The sequence below is a fragment of the Salarias fasciatus genome, chromosome 11 (assembly GCF_902148845.1).
Source record: "Salarias fasciatus chromosome 11, fSalaFa1.1, whole genome shotgun sequence".
Classification (NCBI taxonomy): Eukaryota; Metazoa; Chordata; class Actinopteri; order Blenniiformes; family Blenniidae; genus Salarias; species Salarias fasciatus.
This window is the reverse complement of record NC_043755.1, coordinates 13,796,534-13,824,286: the sequence shown is the minus strand read 5'-3', so window position 1 is coordinate 13,824,286 and position 27,753 is coordinate 13,796,534. Positions and strand designations below refer to the sequence as shown.

At 42.8% G+C, this 27,753-nt stretch overlaps 2 protein-coding genes across 3 annotated transcripts; one reads left to right on the top strand and one right to left on the bottom strand.

Annotated features, from left to right (window-relative positions):
- Nucleotides 1-130: 130 nt before the first annotated feature.
- On the top strand, nucleotides 131-18,910 carry mroh1 (maestro heat-like repeat family member 1). Of its 2 annotated transcripts, XM_030102724.1 has the most exons (45): nucleotides 131-252; nucleotides 946-1,019; nucleotides 1,117-1,262; nucleotides 2,321-2,452; nucleotides 2,566-2,728; nucleotides 3,288-3,386; nucleotides 3,639-3,790; nucleotides 4,155-4,295; nucleotides 4,419-4,511; nucleotides 5,452-5,530; nucleotides 5,867-5,980; nucleotides 6,204-6,277; nucleotides 6,432-6,554; nucleotides 6,676-6,783; nucleotides 6,878-7,022; nucleotides 7,208-7,248; nucleotides 7,886-8,027; nucleotides 8,371-8,423; nucleotides 8,624-8,731; nucleotides 8,942-9,061; nucleotides 9,165-9,287; nucleotides 9,401-9,547; nucleotides 9,859-9,885; nucleotides 11,750-11,872; nucleotides 11,970-12,049; nucleotides 12,241-12,382; nucleotides 12,499-12,594; nucleotides 12,739-12,843; nucleotides 12,992-13,127; nucleotides 13,325-13,437; nucleotides 13,595-13,747; nucleotides 13,904-13,960; nucleotides 15,446-15,543; nucleotides 15,666-15,828; nucleotides 15,945-16,114; nucleotides 16,221-16,358; nucleotides 16,535-16,649; nucleotides 16,807-16,953; nucleotides 17,047-17,113; nucleotides 17,237-17,358; nucleotides 17,474-17,623; nucleotides 17,737-17,871; nucleotides 18,069-18,171; nucleotides 18,299-18,364; nucleotides 18,661-18,910. In XM_030102724.1, the coding sequence occupies exons 2-45, from the start codon at nucleotides 998-1,000 to the stop codon at nucleotides 18,735-18,737; spliced, it is 4,908 nt and encodes a 1,635-aa protein (XP_029958584.1). In that variant the 5' UTR covers nucleotides 131-252; nucleotides 946-997; the 3' UTR covers nucleotides 18,738-18,910. The 2 variants fall into 2 exon arrangements, with proteins under 2 accessions (XP_029958584.1, XP_029958585.1); XM_030102725.1 differs by lacking the exon at nucleotides 9,859-9,885.
- A 4,711-nt stretch (nucleotides 18,911-23,621) lies between these two features.
- Nucleotides 23,622-26,450, bottom strand: LOC115396764 (cholecystokinin-like). The gene is made up of 4 exons (XM_030102781.1): nucleotides 26,364-26,450; nucleotides 24,650-24,729; nucleotides 24,275-24,452; nucleotides 23,622-23,818 (listed from the first exon to the last, which is right to left on the bottom strand). The coding sequence occupies exons 2-4, from the start codon at nucleotides 24,725-24,727 to the stop codon at nucleotides 23,679-23,681; spliced, it is 396 nt and encodes a 131-aa protein (XP_029958641.1). The 5' UTR covers nucleotides 24,728-24,729; nucleotides 26,364-26,450; the 3' UTR covers nucleotides 23,622-23,678.
- Between the last annotated feature and the right edge of the window lie 1,303 nt (nucleotides 26,451-27,753).

The window sequence follows — 27,753 nt, the reverse complement described above, 5'->3', positions numbered from 1 at the left end:
GTCAAGACAGTGTGTGTGTGTGTGTGCAGTGGTGCCGCGGAGTGCAGGGTGGAGCCCGGGCTCCCGGGCCCTCCGGGCCGGCCCTCCGCTCTCCACGCCCCTGCTGACTGGAAGCACATGACCGGGCGTGTTTACACCTGCAGCCCAACACGATCCCCGCTGACAGGGGCTGCGGCCAGTCAGTCACCCCACAGCAGGAACTGCTCCGCCAGCGAGAGCTTACAGATTATCGGCCGTTCAGCGGGAGTCGGGGTGAGTTTCTGTCTCGGTTTGTGTTTATTTGCGGTTGTTTTTCTCTCTCTGCGTCTCTTCCGTAGCGGCAGCTGCTGCTGCTAGCCTAGCATGCTAACGTGTGTGTCTGGTTTGCTGGTTGCACCATCACCAGGATAAATGGAGGTTAAACATAAGAAAACCCGATGCAGTAGGCGACATGGTAACAATTTCTCCTGGGTCGTCAGCGTGAGGCGTGTTTGTTCTGAACGCCGGTGTGTCGAAGCTGGTTTTTAGTGTGGAGAAGTGACAGATCCTGTTAGCTTCTGGCTGCCCTTCAGCTGATTCTGTTCACCTGTCGGCGACCTGAACAGGTGATTCAGCAAGTCTCCGAATCTCTTCCAGCTTTACTCGGTTATAATATCCACAGCTTTTGAATGTTAGTGTCGGCGAGGCTGCAGTGGCTTCAATATCATCGTGTCCTGTAATGAACCATCACCAGTTTATGTGAAGATGTTGATGTGTGGGAGGAGACAGACGCAGATGATATTGTTTTAAGATGTTCTGTGGAAAATCCATGAATTAAATGATGAATCTTATCCTGTTGTGGTTGTAATCAGTGAAGGTTTATAAATGGAGAACCAGGCAGCTCACTGTTTGCTCCTGCATTTCAGTTTAATATGGCAGGGAAATCATCATGCTTTGTGGATTTCTTTAATTCAATCTGTCCCTCAGGTTATCATCACTGTCCTCTGGCTGGCCAAGGCCGTCCCTCCAGCTGTCCACCATGGACGTGACTGATGTAGAACGTGAGTCTCTTCTCTTCCCTTTCCAGTGTTATTCAGTTGTGTTTTCTCATTCTGTTCTGCTCTTTTTTTTTTTTTTTTTTTTTTTGTCTTTTTCCAGAGATAACTTTGGCTCTGTTAGATGCAGCCAACGATAAAGACACAGAGGTCCAGGAGCAAGTCAGAAAGTCTCTGTTAACTCTGGGAAAACAGCAGCCAGACCGAGTGCTGGCCATGTGTCAGGACTACCTCCTGAAACACCCCAAGGTAAAACCCCAGAGGACACACTTCTCATTTCCTCTCTCTGGTATCAGCCTAAAAAAATAATACGACTTCAGGTATCAGTATTCTTCCTTTTGATGGGAACCAACTCAGAGTCTTAAACAACATACCAACGCTGCTTTGGAAATTCCCAAACGCTCCTCCGTATTCTGAATTACTATTGTTGATGTTATTGATTGAAGGTTGGGGAAGGGACTGAAAGAAAATAGTGCCTCATGGACTTGATTTGACTCTGAGACAACGCCAGCCAGCGCTAGTCACATAGTAATGCTGTAATCTGTTAAGCTGGTCACACTTATTATGACCTCTTAGAGCTGCTATCATGTGGCTTCCCTGCTTGTTTGGATGTCAGTCATACTGGAAAACCTCAAAGACTTGAATATAGAAACACATTTATCATAATAACAAAAATCTTGTCATTATTTCTTGTTTTGCAGGCAAAAAACCTGCCAGTAAAATACCCATTACAGTTTTCAAAGCAACGACTAATGTGACTTTTTGTCTAAATTTTAACAACACAGTTTACAGCTGGATGAGATTCTGATAATGATTTGCAATCCCATTTGTAAATCTAAAGATAGTGCTGAAATCCAGGTTTTCCTTTCTCTTTGGTCATCCATTCACAGTACAAAACAGTCATTCTAATGCCAATTGAAAAAAACAGTTGCACATGTAGCGTGACATTTCAAAACTCATTTCTCTCTTTTTTTATTTTAGTTTAGAGATTTCATCATAGAGTTTTGAATCAGCATCTGTATATGACGCTGCAGCGCCTTGTGATTATCAGCCGAGTCGGTGACAGGACACAGGAAGTCATTTCTGTTGAAATGGTTCCAAATGAACTCTTCCCTATTTTGTTTTTGTATCCAAAAGCTGGCTCCCAATATTTATTACAAGTATGTTGTTGTTGCAATTGAGTCACTGTTTTACCATTTTAGTATTGCCTGCTTTGGGATTTCTTTATAAACATCACATCATCATCAATAATGTGGCTTTCCTCTACCTCTGTTTCTCCACATGTTCGTTATGTCCTCCTTCCTCAGCTGGTGGTGAGCCACAGAGTGGTGATTCTGCGAACTATCGAGCTGATCGTCGGCTGCAGGATTGACGAAATCAGCGGTCCCCAAATAAAGAGCATTATCATCTTGGCTTCAGAAGAAATGACTCGATCAAAGGTTAAAAAAAAATAAATGAATAAACATGAAATGATTCTGTTTTCGACACAAATAGTTACATGTGCAGTTTTATTTATTAATCTGGTCTTTGACTGTGTGTCCTGGGGAATCAGGAGGTGGTCCCCGACTGGCAGCAGGCAGCCAGTAATATCCTGGTGGCTGTGGGCAACAAACACATCAACGATATCATGGAGGAGATTCTCAGCAAGTTTCAGCCTGGAGTCTTGCCTCACTTCTTTGTGGTTCAGACACTTGCTAATCTGTCAGATTCAAACGGTAAGAAACTATTTACCGTGTGTAAGAGAAAAGATTGAGTCTCATTATGAGCGGAGTGAAATTCCACAGATCAGGAAGTGAAAACTGGCTCAAAAGCAGAGGCAGTTGTGAAAACAAGAACTTGTTAAACTGGATGAGAAAAAGCATTTTCCGGTTTTTTGATTTGTAGAATGTGTTTGCTTAGTGGGGCTCTTGATGTTGTGACTCCAAAAGATGATTTGTTGTCTGATTCAAATGGACTTTTCTCTGTTTTTCTATTACGAACAGAAATAACACTCTGTAAGATGTACTCAGCTAATTAGTGCATCTCTTGTTGGTTGCTAATATGATTCACTGAAGCCTGACCTACAATTGGGGCATTTCTTTAAATATATTGTAATCCTCTCTGTGCTGTCAGAATTTACGTTATACTGTCCCGCTCTTCTGGATGTGTTCTCCATCCACTGCAAATGGAGATGATAACCATGAATAATCACCCTGCAGGAATATTTCTGATCTTTTTTTGCTCATTTAACATAATGAATATGAACCGTTGTGTATTCTTCTCCTTGTGCTCTAGTTTATGGCATGGTACCCTTCCTCAACGCTATTCTGGGCACCATGTTGCCCATGCTGAACATTGCCAAGCAGGACAACATGAAGTGGGTCTTTTCCTCTGGTAAGAGATCTGGGATTACTTCAACTCCATTGTTACTGCTGTTCTTTAGACGCTTGTGTGAATCTTGTCTGTGATTGATTCATGTACTGTTGAAGTAAAGTGAGGCAGAGCAATGACTGAAATACAGACATAAAGCCCGATTTCTCAGCTTCCGGCTAGTTTTCAGATTCTCTGCATGTTGTAAATGGCCTGGTTATGTGAATCATGCATCGCCTTTACTCCCTTTCCCCTCTTCTTCTTTCTCTCTTGCAGCTTTGTGTCACTTCAGTGACAGCATTTTGGAGTACTTGGCCAACCTGGATAAAGCTCCTGATCCCACTGTCAGAAAAGACACATTTTCCAGTGAAATCTATTGTGCCTTTGACACCCTCTTCAATAACTGGTTACAAAGCAGGGAGCCCAAGGTGAGGACGCCGCTGCAGGCCCATGCTGCAGCTGCTGCTCAGTGGTTTGAAGTACAGGAATATACAAACAATAAAGCTAACCTACAACTGACATTTTACCATGTGCAGTTTGTATTGAAGGAAGTTACGTAAATGGAGAAGTAGAGGTGAGCCACGGGAAGAAAACGGTGCCGTTCAGAGTTCAAAAGGCACACTTTGAATGAAAAAGAAACACTGCAGAAGTTTTAAACTTGATTCATAAAAACCGTCGGACAATGAAACGTGGCTAGTTTACCTTTGTAGATCACGTGAAGTTCAGGAATATCCCAGAGGTCCTGATGGGATTTGTGTTTACTACCTTTCGCCGTGTGTCTCCGTGGTGCAGCTGAGGCTGACGGTGGCGGAGGCCGTGGGCTCCATGTGCCACCTGATGGCCAGCGACAAGCTGGAGGAGCAAATTCCCAAAATCGTTCCTGCCATCCTGTCGCTGTACAAGAAAAACAACGAGCACTACATCATCAGCAAGGTGAGTGAGAGCTTATGGGCTGTGCAACATCGGTTCCTGTCTTTACAAAGCCAGTAATGTTGCTCTACTTTGATCTCTAAGCGATGTCTCATTCACTTCCGTATGATTTCATTGTCTGACCAGAGTCTCTGCCAAGTCCTGGAGGCGTCTGTCAACATGGGCAGCAGAGTGCTGGAAACACAGCTGGACAGTCTGCTCTTCGCCCTGCATCTCCAGGTACCTAATGTGCATCAGACAAACACCAGAGCGCTCATCAGAGGCTCTCTTTAAATTTCTTGTTTCCAATTTAAGTCAGAGCAAATGAATTTCCGTGCGTAATCTAATATTTCAAAATGACAAGCCAGCCGTTGTTTGGAAAAAGTTCATCAATGACAGGAAATATTCAGTTAAGACGGCTGCAGATGACTGATGACCGGACGCTCGTAAAAATGTCAAGGTGTACGAGACACCACAGCAGTAAGACCCACTCTGGCTGAAAGTGACAGTAGGTTGGATTTTATGGGTGTAAATCTGCAGCATGTTGAATTCTGACTGATTTACTCTACGCCCTTGATTTGATATGAAATGAGACAGTGACTTACCATGTTCATCAAAAAGTGTGTTTCTCTTAAAATCGTCACTCAGTATTCCTCTGAGCCTCTAAAGCTAAACTTCAGACTGTAATTTTCTTGTTGAGCACCGTAGGAATCTGCATTGTCGGCTGTTTTTATAGCGTTGTGACTCAGCCTTCAACACTCGGCCTCACCTGTTATGCTGTTTGCTCACAGCTTTGTCACATGATCTGCATGTGCTGCAGACTTTATCCACCGGTGACACAGTCCTGGCAATCGGATTTGTTGGAGAACTTGTCATTCATGTTGTTCTGCAAAGTATCATTTAACAATAAATGTAACTGCTGCTTGAAAACAGATGTGCATCAGTGGGAGACGGTGGAGGGAAAACTGTTTTCAAATGAGTTTTCAGTTCTTCTTTTCAGCAGAGTAGAAACTTGTCACATGCGACGTTGTGCCATAAAAAGTTGTGCGATGGGCGCTTTCTTTAGACAAACTAAGCCAGTCCAGTCGAAGGTTTATGCTTTTTTTCGTTTTAATGATTTTCTCATTTCCCCACTGAAAGGTCACTTGACTGAGTCACTCACCGTTCCCGTTTCCCACAGGTGTCTGCCCCCGTGGATTACAACAACCCACAGACGGTCAAAAACCACAACGAGGTCCTGCGATGCTTCAGCCTGCTTGGTACTGACTTTTTTTTTTTTTTTTTCCTGAGAGGCATTCATGTGTCTGTCAGCTGATCAATCACATTAAAGTAGCTGATTAGTAAAATGTTAACATGTGATCTGTTGTGGTCAGATTGTTGGATGTTACCCAACAGACTTTTCCATGTGGTTTAATTCTATAGAGTCACAAGAGCAGTAATGAAATCATGCCGCAGTGCGCTGCCCTCAATTTCATTCACAAGATAATCGTGTTAACTGGAGCAGTCAGTCGGCTTTTTTTTTTTGGTTTTAACTCTGTCAAAATCTCCACATTTCTTTTTCAAGTTCTCTTCTACCTCCTCCTGTCTCCCTGCAGTTAAAGCGTTCCCAGACCGGCTGGTCATGTTTGTTCTTCAGAAACTGGAAAACAGTAATGAGCGGAACAGGATCGGCTCGCTGGCTGTGCTGCGTCACCTCATCAACTCCAGCAGTGAGGAAACATGATATTGGATTCAAGCACGACTACTGATTACTGATACACTGCTGTCTGTTATCAAAGACTTTGAGAACATGCGTTAATGAATAAAGTGGATTTTTTTTTTTTTTTTCAATTTAGTCACATCAGGAGAAATTATTTAAGTGCAAATACTCAATTTATTGACTTTGACACACCCAGTTCAACACATCTGGATTTTAATGCCTGTTTATTACAGCTTCTACCATGGAAGGCAAAAAGCTCCTGATTCTGGCCAGTATCAGACAGCCCATGGCTGACCACAGCAACAAGGTAACACACACACACACACACACACACACACACACACACACACACACACACACACAGTTTACTTAAGTAGCTAATGAATGTCTAGATTTAATCAAAGTATCTAGTTTTTACATTACATTTTTTTTTCCTGATGTGTTGTGCTTGTGGCTCTCAGGTGAAGAAGCGTGTGGTCCAGATCATCAGTGCTATGGCTCATCATGGATACCTGGAGCTGGATGGAGGAGAATTACTGGTTCGATTCATAGTTCAGCACTGTGCTTTACCCGACACACACCAGGTATGAGTTTCTTCATTACCGTTTAATTTATTCTGATTTGTGTGTTTGGTTATTTTCTGTTAAAATCGGACTATGGATTGGATTTTAAATCCAATCCATGTCTGTACTCGTGTGTGTGCAGCCAGGTCAGAGGCCCTTTGATCCAGAGGAAGTCACTAACGAGGCACTGAGGACGATGTGTGACAACACCCTTCATCTCCTGACCACCACTGTCGGACGGCTAGCTGATGTGCGTTCACTGTTCTGTTGATCTGCTCTGGGGGGAAAAAAAGCTATTAGTGAGGAAAATGGGTGAGTGAGATTTCTAACTTGTTTGTTTTCAGGTTCTATGGCCAAAGCTGCTGCACTATTTGACCCCCCCACAGTACAGCAATGCCACCACTCCTCTCTGCAAGAGTCTGATCGTGTTGGGAACCAAGAAGAAAAGTAACGAGGAGGCCAGCTTTAAAATAGACTTCATACAAGAAGGTAGGGGGGGCATCTGAAAAGCCTTTTCATCTGTATGGAGTTAATGTAGGGTTGGGAAAATAATCTGCTGTAGGCAGTCCAAGTTAGTCTGAAAGTTGTATGAAGATGAATTTTTAAAAATTGAATTAGGTTGTTCAATCATTCATTTCTGAGCCTTTTTTTTAATGATTGTTTCTCTTTTTCAGTCAATCTTCCGTCTCCTCAAACAATAATGATCAGATTGCTGGTGAGCAACTTTCCTTATTATTTAAACTGTTGTAATGTTAAAAGTAGTATGTGTTTTTTCCTTTGCATCTAACTGAGAAGAAAATTTTCAACGTGAAGCCCTCTCACTGGTTAAGTTTTTTACCCCCCTATTTTAAATAGGATATTTATCTTAAATGCTAAGCTTCCAGTTGTTTTTCTCATCGCATTATATTCTATTATTAACAGCCTGTGGGATCCACTGGCAAAAATTTGGATACTTTCATTTTGAAATGTCCTTAAATTAAACCTGTACTGGTCAGTTATGCACTGTAGCTTTTTTTATTATTATTGCAAATTAAATTCTAAAAATGTTTGTTTTAATGAAGTTGAATGGAAAAACATGCCAGGAAAAGGTATCCCTGTGTGAACTACTCTGAAGCTCTTTGGCACGTCTCACTGGATTCCTGCCCTGTAGTTTGAGAACCACTACTTGTATATTCATGATGCCAGAATATTGGCTGGCTGCTTATATTCTGGCAGTTGGTGATCGTCTCTACTGATGTTTCAGACTCACTCTTTGAAGGTTAACCTACATTATTGCATATTCAGTAGATTTGATCAAAAATACAGTGTATTTAATCTGCTGAGGGAACATGTTTTCTGTCTGTTTTTTCTAGGTGAACGCAGCTTTCCCCTTCAGTTGCAGAAATCACGGAGCTCCGTCCCTGTCTCTGCTCCAGATCCTGAATGTCAACATTCACCCCAAAACAGAGTCCCTCTGGGAGAGCGAGATCCCTCCTCTGCTCTCAATATTAGAGGGTAAAAAAAACCACGTCATTGTGCTTTCATGTACTGAAATCTGATCGTGACATACAGACTTTATAGCTGCACAACATTTGAGCTCAGAATAGCATCATTATGTGGTAAAACAATGTTGTTGTAATCCAATTTATTACATTATTATAAATTGCCATATTGTTATCTGAAGGAATTTCACTGAACAAATTAGCTGTCTGTTTCAATTTCCAGAGCTCATGAACTCATAAAATGAAATCTGAACACAAGTGGAAAGCAGCTTAATCCTGCATTCGTTTATCCATCAAGTATAATGGTTGTTTCGCTCTTAATGAAAACGGTGTAACTGTGTTGTTGTTGTCTGCAGAGTCAACGGCAGACAGTCTGGACAAGCAGCAGTGGGAGGAGAAGATACTGAAGGTGTGGTTCGATACATTTCTTTCATTATGGAAAAACTCCCTTTATGTGCGTGGAGACTAAATGCTCCTCATCACCATTTTATAAATTTGGAAATGTACATTCTCATGCAAAGATTTCCACAAACCAGTTTGTTTTTATTAGAATTTTCTGGAAATATTTAGATCTCATTGGATTGAGTGTAAGTGTCTTTTCCCCCTCAGCTCTTGTCCAAAACTATAGCATCGATTGATGAGGAGAAGTGGGCGTCTCAGTTAGCAACTGAGGCAACAAGATACCTCTCTACTTATAACAACGCTTTGGAGGAGAAGGTTGGTGCTTCAGCTTTAGTTTCTCATCAGTTCAACCAGTAATAAAGTTGTAGCTAAACTACGAAAACCTGAAATGTTGTTACTGGCCGCTTGAATCCAATCCCACAAAGGCTTATATTTTAATGTGTTAAGTTTTTAAATAATACAGTTATAGGTGTTTATAGTAAAAACTCAATTATAGCTTTACCCTGTCTTTTCCTCTGCCTTTAGAGCTTTCTTTACCGCTGCATTGGAGTGACTCTCCAGCAGTGTTTCAATAAGGAGGTGGTTAAAAAGCAGCTGCAGGAAGTCCTGCTCACCGCACGGCACAACGACGCAGTCGAAAGAGAGGTATGTTGTAATCTCTCTCAAAGAGAGTTGGCAATCACTTTGTCCTGGAGAGTTTTACACATTTGCAGTCTGACTTCTGTTGTGCTTCATCTGCTTCTATCAGGGAGTCTCGATGGGCGTCGGCCTGTGTGCCAACAGCCACTTAGAGGGAACTCTGGCCAAGCTGGACGAGTTCGGCAAATCCGATGCCTTCAAGAAGTCGCCGAGCATCTTCAACTTGCTCAAAGTACAGATAACATGATGCAGCTGCAAGGAAAACAGGAAAATGAGGAAGATATGTGTTCAAGTTTTCATTTTGATTCTCACGGAATCCTTATCGATCTGTTTATTTCACGCCAGGAGCGTAACGACGTGGAGGTGGAGAAGGTGAAAAGCACGCTCATCCTGTGCTACGGCCAGGTGGCTCTGAACGCTCCTCCCGATAAGATACTCAACCGCATTGATCAGGACATCCTGCGCTGCATCAGCAAGCACTTCAACACCAAGGTAACGTCGATCCTGAGACAGGAAAATTAAAGGGAATTTTAAAGGCAGCTGTTCTCCTGGTAGTGTAGAGTTACTGAAGGAAAACAGCAGATTCAATGGAGCACAATTCCTTTTATTCCTACAGCTACTCAGAGAAAATGATTCAGATTCCTGCTTAATTCAAAAAAAGAAATTATTTCTGTCAGTTGTCCAATTTTCACTTTTTCTATAAAAACTGCAGACAAGATGATAATGCTCTGATGGAGTTTTTAACCATTTTTCTTCAATTTTCTTTTGTTTTTTCAACCCTTAATCACTTCTTTTTTATACAGGTTCTGGGGATTAAAGTAGAGACAAAGGTATTGTGAACAGAGTGCAGGGGCTATGAGTGTTCTTATATCCTCACCATTAACATTTTCTCTTTCCTCTGTTTGGTGACGCTGTGCTGCTTTCGGTTCTGCTCACTGGTGACGATGCTGTCACTGAACAATCCTTCCTCACTAATCAAGAAAACGTCACCCGAGAACAATTAAGCAGCTGCTTTTTCTTCAAGGTTCCTCCATTAATGATTAATAACTAGTCCCACTTTGCTGTCGGTCATGAGTGACGTTGCTTCCTTGGAGTGGAAACTTGACAGCCGTGTTTGCTGTCACCCTCAAGATCACAGTTCATCCTAATTAATCCTCAGGTTCTGTAAAAAAAAAAAAAAGAAAAAGAAAAAAATGCCGAAAACCCATTAAGAGCTCTTTCATTTCTTATTTCTTTGGGTAAGAAATGAATCCAAATATGAAGGAAACCTTGAAGAAAAAAAATAAATCGTTCACACTCCACAACTTGAACACGTCGTGTCGGCAGAGGACGAAGGAACGGCCTCTCTGCTTTACTCACCACTCTCTAAATAGTTCATTGAAGATGAAGTCCTCGGTTAATCATGTGTTCGTCCGATTCCAGTGCTGCGACCACAGTCTGTTGTCGAATTATACTTCTGCCTTACAGATTTTATCCGATCTCCACAGCAGTTTCTTCTCATTTCTTGTTTTCTCTGGTTGCTTGAAGGTACAATATGTAAGAGTCCTGTCCTGTAATACCGCTCTGTGCACTGGGTGGTGGAGTTGAGTTGAACACTTTGACTCTCACTGTCATTTCTATTTGTTGTGAGCTTCTAGTTATCCTTTTTTAATGAGTGATGTTAATACATTTTCAGCAGGATTGTTTGCATCACGTATTGAAACATTTGCAAAGAGCTGCTTCGTTTACTGAGCTGCCAGAAATATTAAGACGAGAAGTGACCCGAAACATTCTTACATAACTCAGATTTGAGAAATCCTCTCATCCCCGCCCTGCTGCTGTTTTGTAATGACGTGATGATCCACTACATCTGACTGACATGATCTAAATTCAGAGGGCTGGAGGAAGTATGGGTGAGGAGGTATTCGGTGGTCTCCCCAGGAGCTGAGGTGAAAGCAGCTGTGACAGATGTGGCCAGTAAAACCTTTCTAGTTTCAGTGATTGAGTCAGTTTTAGAAGGAAGTGGTTAAAAAATAAACTCCCGGTGGTTCCCCTGACTTTCCATTTTTATCATTTACTGCAAGAACCTGCAGAAATCACAAATTGCATTACAATCATTAAGAAAGTTGGCTGTGTGCTTGTATAATATGCTGATAATGGCTGTAATAGAGGATTATTTTTTATTGAGCATTCAGATTATAATACCTTTTCTTTTGTAGTTTGACTGAGGTGAGACATCTCAAAGTGGCATTGGGAGCAGCTAGTTAGCCTTTTAACAATCTGAGATGATGCATGTTTTGTTTTCGGTCTGTTTGATTGCAGAAGGCTCGTAAATCTTCCATATTGTACCTTTTTGAAGGTGGTTTGCTCTGTAGCCTATCAGTTACTCACCCTGATTATAAAAATACTTTCAATATTTCTTTCTAATTTCAAAAGGTTCTTTGGCTCTGATCTAATCTGCCGCCTTTTTAGGCAGAACCTTCAGATGTGTGAATTTTGTATCGGCTTGAAACTTCTCTCCGTCAATCTACAGCGTCTCTATTGGATTGATTACTTTGCCTGGTGATTGGTCTTGATTTTAGTTTTGCTTTTGCTCTTTATATAGTTGCATCTGCTAAATGACGCTGCGGTGCATCTTGATCTTTTCATTCCTGAGAACTTATCTTTGTGCGTCTTTTCACTTGCTATTCCATATGTGTGTGTGTGTGTCTGCAGGACCTCACGATGAAGCTCAGTTTGATTCAGAGTGTGGGACACATTGGAAAAGCCATCAGCGAGTGCGTGAAGAAACAAGGCTACGTCTTCTCTCGCAAGCAGGAGCTCATTACAGTCATGCTGGTCAGTAGGACGAAGGCAGACTTTGTCGTTCCACGCTAACTTATGGCATCGGTTCCTGGGTTTGATCATTCTCCCTGCGTTTGTCTTCACTGGTCAGGATTTTATCAAAGCAGAGTCTGCAGATTCACTGAGGACTCCAGTGCGCCACCTGGTGATGACCACATGTGCCAACCTTATGTATCCTTTCTGCTGGAAAGCCCAGTTCACACCTGACTAACAGCAAAGAGTAAAAAAAAAACAAAAAAACATGAACTTTTAATTTCAGAGGCAAACAGCTGAGTATTTGATTCAATACTTGGTCTGTGGTTGTCTGTGTTTGGACTTTCTGTCTTGTTCCAGTGTTTTTTCTTTGACCCAAAGTGCTTCAGGCCGCTGGACCCTCAGCTGAGCGAGAATGAGAGCTTTGACTTGCTCAAGGTGTGTGTCAACAGTGCGTTGTCTCTGCCGCCTGAAACACACACTCCCGAGAAACTTAAAGAAGAGGAAATACTTGACCCCAAGCAACGAAAGGTGAAATGCAAAATTCACACACTGCTTCAGCTTCAGAAAGTCAGGTGATCTCAGCAGGCTTGAGCTCCAGATGTTGTCCCGTTTCCTTTCTGAAATGTTGTGGTAAAACTTTGCAGGCTTTGTACAGAGACACCATGGCTGCTCTGCAGGAGCTGCTGAAGAGTGTTCTGGCCAGGGACCCCACTCCTGACGGCCTGCAAAGTGTTTTCAAGGTGAAACCTGAACAGATGATCGACTTTGAGATTTTTTTCACAATAATAAATAATAAGAATTTTTAATTTGTCAGTCTTTGTCAGGCAGCAACATGCCTGCGTTTTCTGTGTTACAGTGTGTTTTGTGTGTGATCTTTTGTGCAGCACATTGAGTCCTGGTTGAGTTCTGGACAGGATCATGAGAGGGAGCGGGCTGTCACCGCCACTGCTCACATACTGGCTTTTTATCTGGATAACCTGACCGTCAAGGTACACAGACACACACACACACTGCTGTTACACATGCATCCACTTTTCAAATCAGTAATCATTGAGGAATTGTATGAAATAGTTTTCTTTCTCAACACTGTGTTGTTTAGTTTTGCATTAGGAGAACTGAGTTTCGGTGTTTGTGCAGAACATGGTGTCTTTCCACAACCTCGGAGCCCTGCTGGGTCGACTCTCTCCTCGATGCTCTGACCCTCATCCTGCTGTCCGCGCTGCTGCGATGGACTGTATCTACACACTGATTTACATACAGCTGCGATATGAAGGTACAGACTCCTCATGCGTCATTCATCTCTACAGGAAACGTCTGTCATTAAAGTCTGTCTCTCGGCTCTGACGTGGTCACACGAGGCCTTGTTCTTAACAAGTTTTAGGAACTCGAAAGTGACAAGTTTGAACTATTGTTGTTTTTTTAGTATGTTGTTCAGGTGAAACTTGCTGTTGAATCTTTGCTGCTCTCCAGGTTTCGCTTTAGATTATAAGGACGAAGGTGTGGACTCTCTGCTGCTCTTAAAGAATCAACTAGAAAACCCCGACCACTCCATTCTCTACAAAACCTGCTCAGACCTCACAAAGGTACCCTTCATCTGAACCAAATGCTTAACTTAGCTCACTGTAGAGTGCCTATTTGCATTTCGTTGTTTATTTCTGGAGTATTTATCAGGTAGATGGTATTTAAAGCAGCCTGTGCGGTGCGACGGTGTGTGATTTCCTCCTGTCCTGTCCGTGTCAGGTGATGAGTAAGCGTCTGCCTCAGCAGCAGCTGGCCACGTTGGTGTTCATGTTGTTTGAAGGGCTGGTGGACAGCCAGACAAACTGCTCCAGAGCGTCTTCTGTCATCCTTAATACTCTCCTGAAGAACAGAGGAGCGGGGCTGCAAGACTTGGTAGCTCATACTTACTCTCTCATCATCTTTATTGTTTGGTGAAATTCGTTTTTATTTATTAGATTTAAAAATGTATATAAAGTGTTTGACACATACCTGCTGCATTACTGCCTTCAGTGTTTGTCAGTTTGTTTTTCTTTTTCCTATATAAAATAGGTCCCCGAGATGCTGGAGGTGCTGCATGTGCGTCTGCAGAGCATCACAGAGGAGCAGGTTGTTATGTGGTTTTATTATTCTACACATATTGTAGGTCAGAGGTCGGCAACCTTTGTGACACGGAGTGCCAGTTTGACACTTCTCTTCTCAACTAGACTGTAGTTCAGTTATGAGTCATTAGTTTTATTAGTAAGGTAAATTATGATGCAAAATCATGTCCAGCATACTTGGAATTTTATTCTACTCTTGCAGAAAACATTTAAAGGTATTTTTCTGTTATCAAATAAAAAAAAAAAAGGCTTTATAAAGATATTCTACTGGGAAGAGAACTGAGACCGCAGTACAACTGGATCTGTACATTGTAACAAGCAGCCATAACAGAACAAGATCTGTGGTAGATCACTGCAGAACAGAAATATCATCAAACCACATTTTTGCAACTCTCTTTGGTATATCATAAAAAAAATAAAATTAAAAACAGCAACATTTGGACTACTCTGTTATAACAACATAGCCACATCAACATTTCAAAGACATGGACTAAAAGCTACACAATTAAACTAAAACCTGGTGGAGGTTGAAGCAACATCAGATCAACAGATGCCTCCAGAACGTCAGTGTTGACCCCTGGTCTGCTTTGCTTGGCTCAGCTCTGTCATCTGGGGTTTGTAGTTCATTACTTTGAGCAGCAAACCAGCCGCAGAGCGCTGCGTTGTTCAGACCGCAGGTGGGGCTGAGCATGTTTCACTATGTGAAAACACCTCCTCACGGAGATACGAGTATGTATACCCGAAGACTGACAGCAGCGCCGGTGCAAAGCCCCGGAGACGGCCGAATATCTCCGGTGCAGGCGAGGATGTGAGCTCTGACATCTTGTACTGGTGCAGCTTCCAGCTGTTTCCTGAGCTCTGAACACTTTGTCACCCAGTGTGAGAATATTTGTTGCCATTCACGTCTCGAACACGTCCAGAGCAGTTGGTCCTGCACCCTGCAGTCTGAGTTGAGCTCTTTCAGGTGTCCCGTCATGAAACGAGTTTCACAATCCAGTTCTGGATGCGTTTGACCCTTTTTAACCAGAAAGGCCTTGATAGCTTCAAAGCAGCGGACACATCGCTCCAGAAGTTTTCCAAAGCTCAGCCGTCTCACTGCTGAGCGGTAAGGGAGATCTGTGTGTGTGTGTGTTCTGTCCAGCTCCTCCAGCAGGGACTGAAGCTGCCGGTGCGTCAGTGCAGATCGCTTCAGGGTGAAGTTGATCATCTTTGCCATTGTGGCCATAACTTTATTGAGATCCAAAACTGATGTTTTTGCACTCTGAAAGCTTTAATGCCACGGCGTGCCAAAGGTTGCCGACTGCTGTTCTGGGTGATCAATATTTAATTTTGTGGCATTTTTTTTTCTTTTTTATGTCTGTAACATAAAATACACTATTACCATTGAACCTGACTTAGAAGACTCATTTTGCATCTTTTTTTTTTTTTTTAAAGTAAAAGTTAATTCGCTATCTCTAAAAAACAAGCAACATTTTTTCCTGTTTAACTGCAGGTGAGAGTTGCTGTTGGCCAGACGGTGCTCATCCTGGCTTCTCAGCACCTCCAGACTGTCATCAACACATTGATTAACCAGCCTCTCCCTTACGACAAGTATGTGCACATCATTTGAAATCCATCAGGCTCTGCCTCCGCAGCGCCACAGAATGTTTCATCGGGTTGGTTTCAGGTCATTCTTCGTAGAAAATGAATCGGCGCCGTGTGTGTTTGTGCAGCTGGACGTGTGAGATGTGGATGGCTCTGGGGGCAGACCCCATTGTAGCCAGTCAGATCATGGAGATGGTGATGGAGAAGCTTCTCATCAGTGCGCCGTACATGGACAATCAGTCCATGATGAGGGGAGGGTCCACCAAGATGGCCACCAATCAGCCGCTCGCTGTAAGTCCCTGACATCCTGCCGATCCCTTCATATTCACAGAAGTTATTGATGGGAAAATGAAGGTTTGTTTATTGTCTGCGGCTCAAAGTTGTGTGTGTGTGACGTTTGTTTGCAGATGACTTGCGGCCTCAGAGAGCTGCTGCTGAACGGCCAGAGTCAGGAGCCGGCGGTCAGTCTGTTTCCCCGGCTCTTCTCCTGTCTCACCATCAGAGTCGGCGCAAGCGTTGGAGTCGCTGCACCAAAGATCAAAAACACTAAACAAACGGCCCACATACATGTAGCAGGGTAGGCAGGAGTTTTATTTTCTCATGGGGGGGAAAAAAAGGTAAATTCTATAAAATGTGGAATGTGTTTACGTGTCCAGATGGTTTGATGTCTTTGTCTTGCTCAGGGTGGCGGCTGAGGCACTCAGAATTTTGTTAGCGCGAGCGCAGTTGGATGAAGTGATGAAGAGACTGGATGAAGACAACGCCTGGGACGCACTGAAGGAGCCGTCCACACACACGACGGGGATCACACTACTAGCAAGGTACACACACTGAACCAGCTGGTGGCAGATCGGCCTTGGTAGATATACAGCTGAAGGTGTGTAGAAAAATCTTAAGAAGATATATTTCATAGAATTTCTAAATGTGTGAAAATTAAAGTCGTAATTATTCATGATTCTACTCGCTGTGTAAATTCATGTGTGTTCTTTCTCTGTAGGGCAATGGCAAAGCATGCTGGTCCCAGGTTGCCTGCGATTGTGGAGTGTTTGTGTCCGTCCTTGAACAACATCTATGAGTGTCAGAGGATCACAGTGACGGCCTTCTTTTCTGAGGTGACGCATTAACGGAACCGGGAGAGATTCCCCTGACCTCCCTGAGACTGCGGCTCCTTTACCGACATTATTAAAAATCCTGCTGTGTATATTAGTATGTACAGCATGATTTACGTTGTGATTTAAGTCATTGATTTTGAATCCCCGTGGTTTCCAGCTGTTGAACCATCATGTGGTGACGGAGCTGATGCTGATAGACGTCCTGATGAACAACATGATGGAGAGGATATCGGATCCCTGCTGCACCGTTCGCATGCTGGCTGTGCGAGGGCTGGGGAACATAGCAGTGGGATCTCCTGAAAAGGTACACACACACACACACACGCACACGATACACAAGGAATAAATGCCACACAGTCCTCTGGCGGTCTGTTCACCGTTCTTTCTCCCACACCAGGTGAATAAATATGCCAAAGAGCTGCTGGCAGCTATGAGCTCAGGAATGGAGGAGAAAGACGACCCCGGTCAGTGAAGTCGATAATGTCGAGTGTAGCTCACCTTTACGTCGCAGCGAGTCTCACAGGTTCACTTATTGATCGTCTCTGCTGAACACGCTGCTGATTTACAGTTTCTGGCTTCTTGTGCAGGTAAATTGATTACCCTTGAAGCCATGTCTGGTTTGTCTAAAGTTCTGCTCTACCTGGACGAGAAGAACGTCCACCTGCTCGTCGTGTACATCTTCATGAAGATCAAGCCATTCTTGGAAAGTGTAAGTTGGTAACAATGTCTGTTCTAACTTTAAAAGCGGAACCCAGAATAGTGTATTTTAGATGTGATCTGTTGAGTGAGTGAATGCTGACAGCGTCGCTTTCCGGCTCGACCAGGAGAACGACGATATCCGCTGCGCGTCCATCAATCTGATGGGGAGCCTGTCCAAGTTTGGCTCCGGAGAGCAAGTGTTCAAAGACCAGATCCACAACGTCCTGGTCAGCCTGCTGTTACACCTGGTCGACCCAAACCCTGAGGTGGTCAAGGTACCGCAGGAAAACACACACACACACACACACACACACACACATTTTAATAGATGAAATTCCATGTTGTGCTGTACAAATTTGAAATTGTCCTTTTTGTTGTTGTTGTTCAGGCGTGCAAGTATGCGATGCGAGTGTGTGCTCCTGTGGTGGGATCGGAGCAGATCACAGCCATGTTTCAGAACCACCTCCATGACGACAAGAGCTTGCACTATGGAGAGTTTATCAACGACCTCACTAAATACCTGGTGAGATACCGGCTGGTTTATGTTCCTATTTAACAGTCAGCAGGCGAGAAGAAATATATAATTCTGTAAATCCTGATGTTCTAATATTAAATATTCCTGTAGGATTAGCTCCGCAGACTGAACGCAGTGCTGAATGTTGATGTAGTTTCCCCTCAGAGGAGCCGTTTGTTGACCTTCAGAGCATGCTGTGTTTGCAGATTCAGGATTTCCCCGGCATGCTGAACTTCTACCACATCTCAGTCGTCCAGTTCTTCAAGAGTAGCTGGGCCGAGGTCAGAGCAGGAGCGGCCATGTTTATAGGTACAACACTAATCTCACCCCATACTGTGCTAAACTTTCCTCCGAAAGTCACGTCTGAAATGGAATTACTAATTCTAGTTTTATAAAGGTGATCTCTCGTGCTGATTGAGATGTTTTCAACCTTCAGGGTTTTTGCTGGTGAATCTTCCAGAAGAGCATCTCTCCCACCTCAACATGGGCACCATCAGTAAAGGTGCTGCTAAACATCATTTCCTTTACCTCACAAAGTAAAGCTGCTCTCGGTGTGTTTCCTGGTTTTAACTGTTTGTGTGTGTGTGTGTGTGTGTGTGTGTGTGTGTGTGTGTGTGTGTGTGTGTGTGTGTGTGTGTGTGTGTGTGTGTGTGTGTGTGTGTGTGTGTGTGTGTGTGTGTGTGTGTGTGTGTGTGTGTGTGTGTGTGTGTGTGTGTGTGTGTGTGTGTGTGTGTGTGTGTGTGTGTGTGTGTGTGTGTGTGTGTGTGTGTGTGTGTGTGTGTGTTTATTCGTCTGCAGGTTTAGTGATGTTGCTCCAGGACCCAGACCCTGTGGTGAGGGTGAAAGCTGCAGAGGCCATGGGACACTTCCATTAACACACACACGCACACACACACACACACGCACACGCACAGCATAGAAATACTGTGCAGTTTACAAAAATATCCTGCACCCCTTATAAAAAAAACAAAAAAAAGTGTAGCAGCTAAATATTTGCTGATCGTGGTACCTCCAAACAGATATTGAACCAAAACTTGGACCAAAACCGTAAGAAGGGTAAAGTGAAGCAAACAGTCATATTTACCAATTTACACTAAAAACACACCTTCATAGACATCTTGCATATCAATACATACATAGCTCGTCGTCCAGCAGTTTCCTTTAGCTCCATGTTTTCCGAGGGTACTTGAATAAGGTGTTAAATCTAATTCATATTTTAATGACCAGGGACTGTGCTGCTTTTTATAGATTACTGTCGTCTGTAGCGTCATGAGGTTTCTGTATATATATATCACCTGTCCAGGAGGTTTTTTTTTTATGTTTTTGATTTTAATTAGAATGCGTTTGAACAAGATTTTCTTTTGAATATATTCTAGTTTCTTCAAATATCTTATGTACAAATAAGTATTGCAGTTACGATACCAGTGAGACATTTTATTTGAGTGTGTCGTTTGCGTGCCGGTACTTTTATTCGCTACTGTGAGAGTACGTTTTTAGTTTGAGAAACCCTCTTGGCTCCAGTGTAGTGAGCTTTGTTTCAGTGTTCTTAATCTTTGGATCAGAGCTGGACTCTCAAAAGCAGAGCCAGAGGAGCGTGACTAGATGATTAGCTGTGCAGCGACGTGGAACAGTTCAGATGAAGACTTCATCACTGCGTCGTGGTCTTAAGGTGCGTTTCAGGGTCTGTGTCTCATTACTGTCATTCACTTCATTCAGTGATCAGAAAACAGTTTTTTCTGCAGCAGATGTTGGCTGGCTTGTTGAGAACAGGAAGGAGAAGGTTCGGTCTTGTAGGTTTTGAAGCTGGTTGTTACATCGGTGCCAAGTTGACTCCATCGCTCCGCAGCCCGCCTCCACCTCTGATTCATGATTCACTTTTCACATCGTCGCTCCTCAGCTAGCAACAACTGCCACAACCACTTTGCCAAATCTTCCGTTAGCCTTCATGAACACACCAGCCGATTCACGTCTCCATCATACATCATCCCGAGCCAGTTTTTACTAACCCCCTTAGAACAGTGCCAAACGTCCATTCAGATCACCCACCATGGGGGGAAAAAAAGCTGTAAAGGTATCCTGTTAATGGTTTCCTCACGATGAATGCACTTAATGTTTCCTCATACGAGTTCATTATAGGATGCATGTAGTTCTATGGTATTATTGTGAACCTGCTCTCCTCTTCATAGCCTGTAAATACACACCGTGGGACTGGGTGTTTTCAGAATGTCACCAAATCAACCCACTGAAAGCCAAGCGAGGGCGGACGGACGGACAGTGAAGCATTGATTTGGTGACGTTAGAATCATGTTGTAAAGTTTACCTCTGATGTTGGGTTTGCACTTTGAAGCTCTGTCCATGAAGCCCCTGATCTGAGCGCTGCAGGGAAACTGAAGCTGGTAGATTTCCAAAGTTTCAGATGCTACTTTTTTTTTTTTTCTTTTGGTTTGCACTTGAGAAAAAAAAGCCTGTTCTTGTTTTCAGATATAACCTCAAAGCAAACTCCTAAATCTTCCACTCACATCTTGATGAAACCCTGAAGGCTGCTCCCAGATGTCTGCTGCTTGTCTTAAATGCTCCACAAACAGGTTTTTAGCACTTTGTAACACTACAGCTGGCTTTGGTAAATACTGAATTATCAGTTTTAATGGCTGTTATAAACTTGGTTCCACTTATTTGATTTTTCATGTTTACCTTTTTTTCATTTTTTTTTTTTTTTAAATGTTGAATATATGTTTGTCAAACTGCGGTACGACTATGGTTGAAATGTATGAATGCAGACTTTTAATTTTCCTGTTTTTAGACCAGCAGAGAATGGCGCGGAAAGCAATTATTGTATTTAAATAAAGGAAGAAATAAACAGATTCATTAAAACGTTTCTGGCTATTTGTCACTATTATTTTTGGAGTTTTATTTGAATACCTGCGTGTCCCAAACTACACACCCAAATACGTTCCTACAGGCAGTTTTTCCTCACTGATTTGCCTCGCATGCTGTTTTATCTTGGTTTGTTTTTTTAAACTGTATAACTGATAGCTGACACACTGGCACATGGAGAACATGCAAACCCAGCAGGGGATGTTCTCGCTCTCACTGGACAGTGACGATATCCTTTGAAGTTTTGTTTCGACAAACTCTTCACGGGGCACTCGAAATGATTTCAAAACTTATGTGAAATGTTGAAAAACCAAAGTGCCCAGAAATCTCCATATTTCATCATTTAAAGCGTAAGCAGTGACTGAAACTTTTACGTTTCATGTAAAGATTTATCTGTATTGTTTTTGTTGTTCAGCACAAGTAGTTCTTCATGTTTCCTGTTAATTATTTATTAATCAGATGCAATAAATAGGAAGGAATGCTATATCTGGTCATTTGCATGAGAAATGATTGCAGAACCTTGAGTTTCCAGGGTATCTGAACCGTGAACGTCCGTCATCTTCTCACGCTTCTTTGGCATTAGTGAGTCAAAGAGGGTTTGAAATGTTTGGAAGTATTAAAGGGGCTGTATTGATTTTGTTGCATGAATAAGTAAATGCTTTTTTGATCATTTCACTTATCGATTTGTATTCCACAGGAAGTTGGTACATCTCAGAAAGATCAGGATGCAGTGAAGAAAAATCAGAGGAAAGAACGACGGGTGAGGAAGCCGATATTTTAAATACATTAGTATTACTGAGCGTTGAAGATACGGTTTATTGTGTTTTTAGTTTTGTATTCTGTTGAGTTTCAGGGTAACTTATATTTATTGAGCCATACTGGTGCAGTGGTTTGCTCTGCTGTAACAGTGAGAATATCCCTGGTTCGAGTCTGAGGTCAGGCTGAATTCCTATGTGGAATTCATCTTCATCTTTTTTGGCTTTTATTGATGTGGAATTGCACAGAAAAATATTTTCACAGTTATCTTCTCCAGTTTCACTCTTCGCTGTGCCCACAGTAACACAAAGATACAAGTCTACTGACCATCTGTTGCGATACTATAAATTTAGTCTGAGGATTTACGCGTGTAATGATGAAATAGAACACTTGATAGCAAACTGTTAAAAACAATCAGTTTGCCATTAATCTGACATATTTTTTTTTTGAAAATGTATTTCTAAGAGAGAAAGTTTGTGGAGATGTTTCAATGCAGGAGGATTAGACATAAAGAAAACAGTCAGTTTCCTCCCTTCCTGTCACTTCCTGCTGCTGATCTGACCGCAGCAGAGTCAATACAAACCATTCAAGATGTTGCATAATAAACAAACACAAGCATTGTGTGCATTAGACAGGAGAATAGAGTCACATCAACAGACCTTATTGGATCGTTGTTTTTCCTCCTCTGCTGTGCGTGAGAGCGACTTATAGGAGACGATGCTATTGGTCTGTTTGTTTTCGCTTGTCGTCATGACGATATCAGCTCCTGTGTCTGTGCTCAGGCACAGTGTGTGGGTCTTTTGTGTTTATCAGCAGCATGTGAGTACATATTTTTGTTTGATTAAGCTTGGCCTTCAATAGAGGAATGAGCCTTTGAAGCAGATAAAAACCCATCACACAGAGAGAACATGCAAACTCCAGACAAGAAAGAAAACCCTAAACACAGGATCCAACAGATATCTCTGAGTGCAAACCACTACACTACTGTGTCGCAGTTGATGAAGTCAAAACAACCTGAAAAAAGTGTGAAGTATGCAAGTGTCAATGGAAAAATACTCCTTTAATCTGTCGCAACATAATATTTTATTCTTTCCCAGCAAGAGAAAATCAATGACTGAACACTTTGCTCGGATTCTGCACTTTAAACAGAATATTATTCATTTTTCTAATGTTATTCTGATCAAAATAATCATATACAGGTACATTTATATTGCTTTGTGTCAGATTCACAGACAAATATACATCAAATCTTGATTTCTTTGAAGACAATTTTAAAATAAAAGCTTGATTTTTTTTTTATCACGTTTTATGTACAACTTGAAGCGTTGGGGTTTGTTCTCATCACTGCGGCAGAGGAGACATCGCTTTGTCGGTTTTATGAGCATTTGATTTAGTTTACCTGGAGACATTTTACTGATGAATTTCTCAGTTATTTTAGGCGACATTTATGTGTATTTAATACATAGCCATGAAGTTGTTTCAGAATCTCTTCATTCGTCAGGATACTCGACACTGATTTTAATCTCGGTTTGGACGATACTGCATCCAGGAGAACAGCTAATCCCAGGAAAGTCTTTTGTTTGGCTGGTTTTTGAAGCGGTGAAGGAAGCCCTGGAGAACGGCGCCAAATGCTTCCAGCCAGTGTTTTCTCTGCCCCAGCGATGAGCAACACTCCTCCTCCTCCCTCCAGCCAGGCAGCAGCTACATGAAATGCTGGGGATCATCCCGCCAACTGCACCCTGAAAACATCACAATATTTGCATTTCTCACTGATTTAAGAAAAACATTTTTTTTCTTTCTTTTTTAGTTTTTTTAATATTTCACTTAGCCGGGAAGATAGACGTACAAAATGTCTTCCTTTATTCAACGCTAAGCAGATTCCCAGGCATCTCATATAGATTTGACCTTTGTGCTTTCCAAAATGCAGTTTGTGCTTTTCACTCTGCACTGCTGTATTTGATTCTCTGGGATCGCTTTAAGACTTTCTGCTGAAACGTAACGCTGCCATTTGAAAAGAAACAATCTATAAAGAACTTCAGGAGATCCTCCTGCACGCTAGTTCAGCTCTCTCCGAGTTACAGTGAGTCCAGTTTGAAAAGCGCTCTGCATTTTTTTTTTGTGTGTGTGTGTTTTGCTTTTATTTGGATTTGTAATTTAGGTTTTAAAGTGGAAAGCACACCGTGGCTTTAGGAGGAGTATTCGTACTCCTCTGCACTGCGGCGTCCAAAGTCCATCCAGCCCATGTAGTCTCTGTCAGTTATCCTGTGGCTGGGAGGGAGGCCGCTCGATCTGCTGCTGAGAGACGACCTGGCCTGGAAGGGAGAGCCTGGAAACGAGGAGAGGGCCGAGTGACGACGGGGGGTGGGGAAAAACACCGGTGCAATACAGCATTTTCTATTTTCAAAAAAAGAGGAAGGACATTGTTGAGGTAAGCCGTGCTGCCGGGTTCTGTTCCCGTCTCGTCTGTGTGTTCTGTGAGAACGGCGAGCTCAGCAGGCCTCTCGTCACGCGAGCGGAGATGCGCCGTGACAGAGGGAGAGGAGGAGAGTCGGGGTGGGAAGGATGGAGGGGGGGGGCAGGGAGGTAGGAATGGAAGAGACAGGAGAGAGGAAGCTAGAGGGAGGTGGGGAGATGCCAGATGGTGGGACTGGGGCACAGCGTGAATGACAGCAGAGCGCCGAGGGACGGATGAGTGAAGCAACAGGACCGGGAGCAGAACAGAGGCCGGTGACGGGACGGCTGAAGGGAGAGACGCTCGCTCCGGTTCGGGTTGACGGCTCACCTTTCCTGGAGATGATTCTGGCCAGGAGCTGGCTCAGTCTGTGTGGACCGTCCACGTCCTGGCTGTAGCTGGAAAACTGGCCTGAGGGCGGCGCCGGAGCCGAGCGGGTCTGGCGTGTGTGGTTGAGTGAAGGGGACGGCTGTAGGCTGTCGGCGGCGGGAGGCTTCCCCTCGGCTCTCTGTCACAGAGAGCATGGAGATGGCAGGGCAGAGCCAGAATGATCAATTCTAACATTCGAGACATTTTAGCCTTCAGATGATCTGATGTGATGATGTGTTGCACAATGTTTGGCCAATAAATGGAATTAAAATGAAAGGTCTCAAATCTGGCAAAGCATTTCACGTGCGGGTGCTGCGTGGATTTTGCATATCTTACCACGGACGGTGAAGGCAGACTGAGGGAACCGCTGGATAAAGCAGCCAGGAGAACGCACACACAGATTCCTACATTCATGACTGGACACACACACAAGCACAGACAATATTATTACTAATGTCACATTCAGATATTCTTATACTGGTTTTCCTCTGTTCTTTGTCTTTTTTCACTGCAGAGGACAGAAATTCCCAGTAAGACGGATTCTTCAGAATAAGGACGAGGTTCACCTCTGATGGATTTGTTTGAACTCCTGACAAACATCCTTTGGTCTCTCTCACACACTCAGTCCTGCAGCTAGAGTGAAGATCGCTTTAGTGTCATAGAGTTAAACACACACAAGCTGGGATGAGTCTTCACCCTCAGCATGAGCAGAATCCCAAAGGAAACACAGCAATTATCTGTAAATCCTAATTTGGATCTGTGTGCTGCATTTGAAACAACATCAGTATCAACATTATTGTAATGAGGGAAGAAAATTCAATTATCTGCTCTCTCTATATGAAATTCTCTCATACATTTGTGGGAAGTGCCCATAGTTGGTTTTTAATAATGAACATATTGCATCAGTTTGCTGAAGGAGTTCAATATTGCTCTCATCACACTGATTGGTTCGTTTTGGTGGAGCCCGACAAAGAGGAATATTGGCTGTGATGAATTTACTCCAGAACATTCTTACGAAACATCCAATTAGATAAAACCAACGATGGCAGTTGCCCAAAGGCTTTCAGTAACCAATAATTCACAACCCCCCCACCCCCACCCCCCTTTTCGACTCTCCGCGGATCACTCTGATTCTCTCTGCTCGTCTCTCATTTTCTCCTCCAGTTTTTCCTCTTTCAGTCCTGCTCAGGAAATCAAGGTGAAGGATTTTGACGTGAAGCCGCCCCAGTTTCTGCAGTTTTAACTTCAACCGCACGTGGATTTGTATTTGTGTAACTCTTTCTCTGTAACTCCACACTCTGAATAATCACTTTTAAACTGACAGTGGTGATTTAAATAGTCATTCTCTTCATGCTAATATAATTCCTGCCAGCAGCTGGTCATTTTCTCTCATTCATTATTCAGCGGGCTGTTAATGATGTGGTACTGTAATGTGTGTAAAAGCTCTCCTCTCCTCTCCTCGGGAGGGGGAAAAACATTTTGAACACCTTTGAGCTGAGATACTTCCTCACTGTATTTTATATAATCTGCTGGTTTGTTTTTCCTTGTTCAATTTTCATGTTTCTAATAGCTCCTCTACATGTTCAACTATCTTTTTAAAGATAATGTTTCATGTTGTTCATGTTAGTTATTCTAAAAAGCAAGTTGAATTATGTGAAATGTGCAATATAAGATGTTGCCTTGCCTTCTGACAGCAATACTGAATCCTCTTCCAGGTTTCACTAAAAGCATTGGATTTATTTTTTAATGTCTAGTATTTAAGGAAATTTATTTTTTTAACCTAATTTTTAAAATACATTTTTAAAAGATTAATTTATTATAAAAAAAAAATCACTTTTTAAAAGTAAAAGAAAAAAATAGGTCTCATTTTCTGTTGATTCAAGATTTATACAAAAAAAAAATCCCTACTGAATGGAAATTCAAAAAGTAAAAAAAAATAAAAAATTCCCCCCAAAAGCTCCAGAGGTCAGTCACTTTCTCATAAGCTGCTCTGTTAATGTGCTGCTGATAGAAACACTAAAGAAAGAAGAGTAAGTTTCTTTGTTCCTACCTGCAGCTCTTTGTGTGGAGCAGGCGAGGACGATCTGAAGATGCTGAGCTGAGCTCCAGAGACGATGCTGTGACTGAGGGAGGCGGGCGAGAGGCCATATTTTATACAGACGAGGAGGGAGAGGAGGAGGAGTCCGGAGAGCTGGGAGGAAACCCATGCTGGCGCAAAAACTCCGGACAGTGACGCAACTCCAGACGCAAACCTGCACGCATACAGAGAACGCACAAAGAAACTGACGCACACACACAGACACACACACACACACACACACACACACACACACACACTTCAGACACATGCTTAAGGGCCCTCCAGTTTCAGTGAGGGCAAAATGACTTTGGAAACGCTGGGCTGTTATATGGATATGAGGACGTGAAATGACAGCCCTGCAGTCCCATAAAGATGGTACGCTTCACTGCGATCTGTTATTTTTTTCACATTAATGCTCCCTGATGAAGATCAAACAAATCAGTCTGAAATGTGACTTTATTATTTTTTCTCTCCTTGTGATTCTTGCATATTGTTCATCTCAAAGGCGTCAAGAGATTTGATATTTATTATTTATTTATTTTTATCCACAGGTGTGAAAGTGTGTGTGTGTTTGTTCTCTTGGCCTGTCCAGGGTTTTATTAAGTGGGCTGTCCACCCGATATGGACAAAGTTTAAGAAATGGCTGTTGATACAGTCGCTCATGGCGGCATCCTGAGCAGAAATACTGAAACACGCTGTGAACTCCAAGGTCAAAGTCGGCTGAGAATGAGCTTTAAACAAGCACTCATGTCTTTATGCCTCTTAAAGCCGCCATCAGAGCTCTGCAGGCCGGAGAGAAGTGGCAGCATGAGGGCCCTTCGTGTCTGAAGGTTGAATGGAAATCACACGTTTCATGGTGTCGGTCACACTCTGGAAATAATATGCAGCAACCGAGGTTTAGTGAGTTCACTAAAGGTGAGAAGAAGTGCTCCTTGTCCTCCTGAAAGTCTGCTGATACTACTTTATTTGTTGAGATTGTTGAAAATCCTCTTTAGAGGATTTGAGAGAAAACACATGGAGAACATGCAAACTTCCTCACAGAAAGGCCCTTAATGCTGGGATCAAACCAGGGGTTTCCTCACTGTGAAGAGACAATGCGAACCGCTGTACCTCCAGACCCACAGATAATCCTTCTTTATACGTTATGGAAGATCATCCTGGAGAGCTGGTTTCTGCCCGCAGGCCATTTATTTGACAGTAATTCTTTAAAGCATTTTAAAAGATATTTTCCACTTTCTTGTCATGCTGAGGATGAGAAACGTTTCCTCCCCTGTGGAAGAGTTTTGGCATTCAGGCTCTAGTTTGTCATCAGACGTCAGTCAAGCCTTTGGGGACTGCATTACAGCCCTTATTGGTCTGC